The 6,730-nt window shown below is 43.5% G+C and overlaps 1 protein-coding gene across 1 annotated transcript in view; it reads right to left on the bottom strand.

Annotated features, from left to right (window-relative positions):
• Positions 1 to 3,994, bottom strand: part of LOC100194583 (FK506 binding protein 1b) — a 20,411-nt gene extending 16,417 nt beyond the window's left edge. The window contains exons 1-2 of the mRNA NM_001139669.1: positions 3,862 to 3,994; positions 2,702 to 2,749 (exon numbers count right to left, since the gene is read on the bottom strand). Coding sequence (NP_001133141.1) covers positions 2,702 to 2,749; positions 3,862 to 3,898 — 85 coding nt within the window. The 5' untranslated portion in view covers positions 3,899 to 3,994. The remainder of the gene's footprint in view (positions 1 to 2,701; positions 2,750 to 3,861) is intronic.
• Between the last annotated feature and the right edge of the window lie 2,736 nt (positions 3,995 to 6,730).

Raw genomic sequence — 6,730 nt, 5'->3', positions numbered from 1 at the left:
TTCTATATTTGGCACGTGTTGCCCAAATTGCAGGCTTCCCGACTGTAAGTATTTGCGATAAAACTTAATCCATAGCTATTTTTTAGAAGCTATTGATCCTCTGTAGCTGCTCTCTGGTGTAGTATTTCGAATTATTTTATTTACAGTGCATTCGGAAAGTATTCAGACCCCTTGACTTTTTCCACATTTTGTTACGTTATAGCCTTATTCTAAAATAGATTAAATATTTTTTTTACTCATCAATCTACATACAATACCCTGTAATGACAAAGGAAAAACAGGTTTTTAGACATTTTTGCAAATGTATTAAAAAAAAAAAAACTTTAATAACACATTTACATAAGTATTCAGATCCTTTACTCAGTACTTTGTTGAAGCACCATTTGCAGCAATTACAGCCTCGAGTCGTCTTGGGTATGACGCTACAAGCCTGGCACACCTGTATTTGGGGAGTTTCTCCCATTCTTCTCTGCAGACCCTCTCAAGCTCTGTCAGGTTCGATGGGGAGTGTCACTGCACAGCTATTTTCAGGTCACTCCAGAGATGTTCGATCGGGTTCATGTCCGGGCTCTGGCTGGGCCACTCAAGGACATTCAGAGACTTGTCCTGAAGCCACTCCTGCGTTGTCTTGGCTGTGTGCTCAGGGTCATTGGTCCTGAGGTCCTGAGCAGGTTTTAATCAAGGATCTCTCTGTACTTTGCTCCGTTCATCTTTCCCTCGATCCTGACTAGTCTCCCAGTCCCTGCATCTGAAAAACTTCCCCACAGCATGAAGCTGCCACCACCATGCTTCACCGTAGGGATGGTGCCAGGTTTCCTCCAGACGTGACGCTTGGCATTCAGGCCATAGAGTTCAATCTTGGTTTCTTCAGACCAGAGAATCTTGTTTCTCATGGTCTGAGAGACTTTAATGCCTTTTGGCAAACTCCAAGCGGGCTGTCATGTGCATTTTCCTGAGGAGTGGTGTCCTTCTGGCCACTCCAACATAAAAGCCTGATTGATGGAGTGCTACAGAGATGAATGTCCTTCTGGAAGGTTCTCCCATCTCCACAGAGGAGCTCTGTCAGAGTGACCATCGGGTTCTTGGTCACCTCCCTGACCAAGGCCCTTCTCCCCCGATTGCTCAGTTTGGCCGGGCAGCCAGCTCTAGGAAGGGTCTTAGTGGTTCCAAACTTCTTCCATTTAAGAATGGAGGCCACTGTGTTCTTGGGGACCTTCAATGCTGCATAAATGTTTTGGTACCCTTCCCCAGACCTGTGCCTCGACACAATCCTGTCTCTGAGCTCTACGGACAATTCCTTCAACCTAATTGCTTGATTTTTGCTCTGACATGCACTGTCAACTGTGGGACCTTATATAGACATGTGTATGCCTTTCCAAATCATGTCCAATCAATTGAATTTACCACAGTTGGACTCCAATGAAGTTGTAGAAACATCAAGGATGACCAATGGAAACATTGGGCACCTGAGCTCAATTTTTGAGTCTCATTGCAAAGGGTCTGAATAGTTATGTAAATAAGGTATCTGTTCTTTATTTTTAATATATTTGCTAAAATGTCTAAAAACCTGTTTTCGCTTTGTCATTATGGGGTATTGTGTGTAGATTGATCAGGGGGAAAAAAATATTTTAGCCATTTTAGAATAAAATGTGTGAGAAAGGAAGGGGTCTGAATACTTTCTGAACGCAATGTATGCCTGTTCAGACAAGAGTAATATAATTGTTTATTTTTCCTTTATTTAACTTGGCAAGTCAGTTAAGAACACATTCTTATTTACAATGATGGCCTACCAAAAGGCAAAAGGCCTCCTGCGGGGACAGGGGCTAGGATTAAAAATAAAGAAATATATAAATACAGGACAAAACACACATCACGACAAGATAGACAACACTACATAAAGAGAGTCCTAAGACAACAACATAAGATGGTAGCAACGCAACATGGCAACATCATGGTAGCAACACAACATGGTAGCAGTACAAAACATGGTAGCAGTACAAAACATGGTACAAACATTATTGGTCCCAGACAACAGCATAAAGGGCAAGAAGGTATAGACAACAATACATCACACAAAGCAGCCACAACTGTCAGTAAGAGTGTCCATGATTGAGTCTTTGAATGAAGATATTGGCCCTGCAAAAAATGTATAGCATATTTTTGGCAAAATTATTTATATTTATCAGCACCCCTACTTCCCGCTGCTATGTCTCTCCCTAGCTCTCTCTTTTTATCGCTCTCACTCTCTAAACTACTGCACTGACCTGCAAAAAACTAAACTCAGAAGGAACAGGGCCAGGAACTACATCTTCATTACTACCACTCTCACTCACTGCCTTCTGGGCAACAATAAACCAAAAAGCAATCAATCACTCAACATAATGACAAAGTGTTGAGCTTTAAATGTATCACCACCAAACATTAACAGTCTATTAAACTTCACTTGTTGTAGAGTTCAAGCCATGTCTTCAAAGTGACAAGTGGCTCATAAACTGGCGCACGCACACACACAGGTCATATACACGTTATAAACATGTAATAAACGTGTAATCACCAAGACAGAATGTTGACATTTACTTCCCGTTTCCTGTCTGACCTGGTTGTCTGGGAGCCGACCCTGAGACATAGAATGGCCCACCTAGTAAAAATAAAAAATAAAACATTCATTCCCCAACCAGATGCTCTGTCACACACTCTTTACCTGTGTAATGGACAACACACATCTGGCCCTTCTTTGGGAAAGTCCTTGCTGTTGAAAAGAAAACAAACAACAGTGGGTAGATTGTAGTGTGTGTGTGTGCGCGGCAGGCTCTAATCTCCCTCATGTGTGTGCAACTTTTTATATCCTGCCGTCTAATAGAGTAAGGAGCCAATAGATTAACAATGCCTGGCTGGATTAAGTCTGTCTGGGTGTTGTTATGTCTGAGCCAGGAAAGCTTAACCTTTATCCATGTATAGTAGACCTATTTCCAAACTATTCAATCCTAATGTATTAATCAACTGGTTATTATTGGTTATTATTGTCCCAGAGACATGAAGATCTGAGTGTGGGGAATGTGTCTCAAATTATAGAAGGAAAAGGTGAGAGAGGATGCAAGTAGCCACAGATTAAAGGCAGAACAATACTTTTTCAGTGTAAGCGTGTGGTATACAGGTATTGTAGGTTGTGTGTCAGCGGGAAAAACTTGCTTTACCACAAAGCAGTGATTTCCTATGGGGTATTCCGTTGTGGTATTGGTGGTATGGCAGACATTGTAATAATAGGATGTGTCCTAGCCAGGACATGATTAGTTTTGATGTTGTCACATCAAATCATTTGCTGTAACATCTTATTGCTTTAGCTAAAAGCATACACAAATGTAGCTAGGCTTTTTTCTGGCTGTATAATAGCGGAATAATCTATCCTACTTCAAATGAGAATTATTACCGACAAAAAGCAGGAATTCAACGAGCTGGTCTGGGAAGAACGCTGGCTGGCTATAGATGCCGAGTGTTCTAGATCGAGATTGGTCTGAATGTGCTGATCGAGAGGGTCAGTGCAATCCGGGGTTGGGACGTTACTACCCTAAACTCTAACCAAGCCTTAACAATTTAAAAATGTAGGGACGTCCCAAGGATCCCTGATAACATGGACAGTAGAGAGAGCGAGGAACATTTCGAAGGCTTGAGAAATACATGTTGTGGAGTATGTAGGCCTAGTAAAATTGTAACTACTTTGCAACGGCTGTAAATCCGTAAAACGTTACCACAGTATATGATAATACTGCATTTCCCACAATTTCGTAATCGCTAAATGAATAAGCATATAGTGCACAACAATCCAAAATTTAAACAGACGCCAAAATGTAGCAAAAAACTCACCATCTCCTGGGGATATTGTTTCAATTTCCACACCCATTATGATACAAAGCCGACGGTGTTTGCTAAAGCATCAAATAAAGCAGGTTTGGTTTCTACTGTCTAGTCTATTTCGGTGGCTTAAAAGGTGCAAGCTACTGCAATGCCGACCACTGATCGAACCCACTAGACTGAGAAATGCAAGATTGTATTTGCCTGGCTATCCAGAAAAGACTCCCTGCTCCTGCCAAACACTACGCCACGCCCACGTACGTTATGCGGTGTTCAGATGCTATCCATGTCCCGCGTTCATCGATTCAGGAAGTCAGAAATGTCAGAGTTTCCTAGTTCCGACTGGTACCTCAACGCGGCATAAACCCAGCGGAAACGCTTACGAAACATACCAAACAGACCCGGCCGGAGTTTGGGTTTGAGAAGTCAATGAGAGCAGTGAACAAATCTTCCTTAGTTGTTAATTTTCTCGAAATCTAAAGGCACAACCTAGATTCGAGCCAATGTCTTACCTACTTTAACATGTTATTACTCCAATCTCGTGAAATTGATGAACGGACACGTTTTTATTTTCGTCAAAAACAACTTAATATGGTAGGAGTGCCTTTGATTTGACGGCTTGCACATGCGTAGTTTGGCGCGAGACAATCGTTTGACTTGATGACGTGTTTCTACCAATTACGCTTATACACACAATTGGTTTCTATGCTGCGTTCAAATACTAGTTGGAACTAGGATATTTGGAAATTACCAAATTGCTGACTCGTTGAACATGCCATGTGTATAACTACAACCAGTTAGTAAGTGGAAATGTCCGAGTTTCCTAGTTCTGACTAATAATTGAACGCGGCATTAGCTAGCCAACGTCGCCATGCTGTGTTGTCATGTTTGCTACCTTGCTATGTTGTTGTCTTAGGTCTCCCTTTATATATATTGTTATGTTGTCTCTTTTGTCGTGATGTGTGTTTTGTCCTATATATATATATATATAAACAGCAAAAAAAGAAATGTTCTCTCACTGTCAAATGTGTTTATTTTCAGCAAACTTAACATGTGTAAATATCTGTATGAACATAAGATTCAACAACTGAGACATAAACTGAACAAGTTCCACAGACATGTGACTAACAGAAATGGAATAATGTGTCCCTAAACAAAGGGGGGGTCAAAAAAAAAGTAACAGTCAGTATCTAGTGTGGCCACCAGCTGCATTAAGTACTGCAGTGCATCTCCTCCTCATGGACTGCACCAGATTTGCCAGTTCTTGCTGTGAGATGTAACCCCACTCTTCCACTAAGGCACCTGCAAGTTCCTGGACATTTCTGGGGGGAATGGCCCTAACCCTCACCCTCCGATCCAACAGGTCCCAGACGTGCTCAATGGGATTGTGATCCGGGCTCTTCGCTGGCCATGGCAGAACACTGACATTCCTGTCTTGCAGGAAATCACACACAGAACGAGCAGTATGGCTGGTGGCATTGTCATGCTGGAGGGTCATGTCAGGATGAGCCTGCAGGAAGGGTGCCACATGAGGGAGGAGGATGTCTTCCCTGTAATGCACAGCGTTGAGATTGCCTGCAATAACAACAAGCTCAGTCCGATGATGCTGTGACACACCGCTCCAGACCATGACGGACCCTCCACCTCCAAATCGATCCCGCTCCAGAGTACAGGCCTCGGTGTAACGCTCATTCCTTCAACGATAAATGCGAATCCGACCATCACCCCTGGTGAGACAAAACCGCAACTCGTCAGTGAAGAGCACTTTTTGCCAGTCCTGTCTGGTCCAGCGACGGTGGGTTTGTGCCCATAGGCGACGTTGTTGCCGGTGATGTCTGGCCTTGCAACAGGCCTACAAGCCCACAGTCCTGCTCGCTGAAGTGTTTTAGAGAGCGTTTGACAGTGATGAGGGGTGGTTGTTTGACCGCGGACCCATTACGGACACAGGCAATGAGGCAGTGATCGCTGAGATCCTGGTTGAAGACAGCAGAGGTGTATTGAGAGGGCACGTTGGCCAGGATGATATCTATGAGGGTGCCCATGTTCACAGATTTAGGGATGACGGGATGAGGTCAATAACACGGTACCTTTCTAATCGACCTGGCCCGGGTATCCTGGAAGGATATTGACCTCATCCCGTCAGTAGAGGACGCCTGGTTTCTCTTTAAAAGTGCTTTCCTCACCATCTTAAATAAACATGCCCCATTCAAAAAATGTAGAACTAAGAACAGATATAGCCCTTGGTTCACTCCAGACTTGACTGCCCTTGACCAGCACAAAAACATCCTGTGGCATACTGCATTAGCATCGAATAGCCCCCGCGATATGCAACTTTTCAGGGAAGTTAGGAACCAATATACACAGTCAGTTAGGAAAGCAAAGGCTAGCTTTTTCAAACTGAAATGTACATCCTGTAGCACAAATTCCAAAAGTTTTGGGACACTAAAGTCCATGGAGAATAAGAACACCTCCTCCCAGCTGCCCACTGCACTAAGGCTAGGAAACACTGTCACCACCGATAAATCTACGATAATCGCGAATTTCAAGAAGTATTTTTCTACGGCTGGCAATGCTTTCCACCTGGCTACCCCTACCCCAGCCAACAGCTCTGCACCCCCCGCAGCAACTGGACCCTCTCTTCCTAAAATTATCCGCCGCCATTGTTGCAACCCATATTACTAGCCTGCTCAACCTCTCTTTCATATCGTCTGAGATCCCTAAAGATTGGAAAGCTGCCGCGGTCACCCCCCTCTTCAAAGGGGGCGACATTCTAGACACAAACTGTTACAGACCTATATCGATCCTGCCCTGTCTTTCAAAAGTCTTTGAAAGCCAAGTTAACAAACAGATCACTGACCTTTTCGAATCCCACCGTACCTTC

The sequence above is a fragment of the Salmo salar genome, chromosome 15 (genome assembly GCF_965601325.2).
Source record: "Salmo salar chromosome 15, fSalSal1, whole genome shotgun sequence".
NCBI lineage: Eukaryota > Metazoa > Chordata > Actinopteri > Salmoniformes > Salmonidae > Salmo > Salmo salar.
The sequence above is the reverse complement of the archived record's forward strand: the minus strand, read 5'-3'. Positions and strand labels throughout refer to the sequence as shown.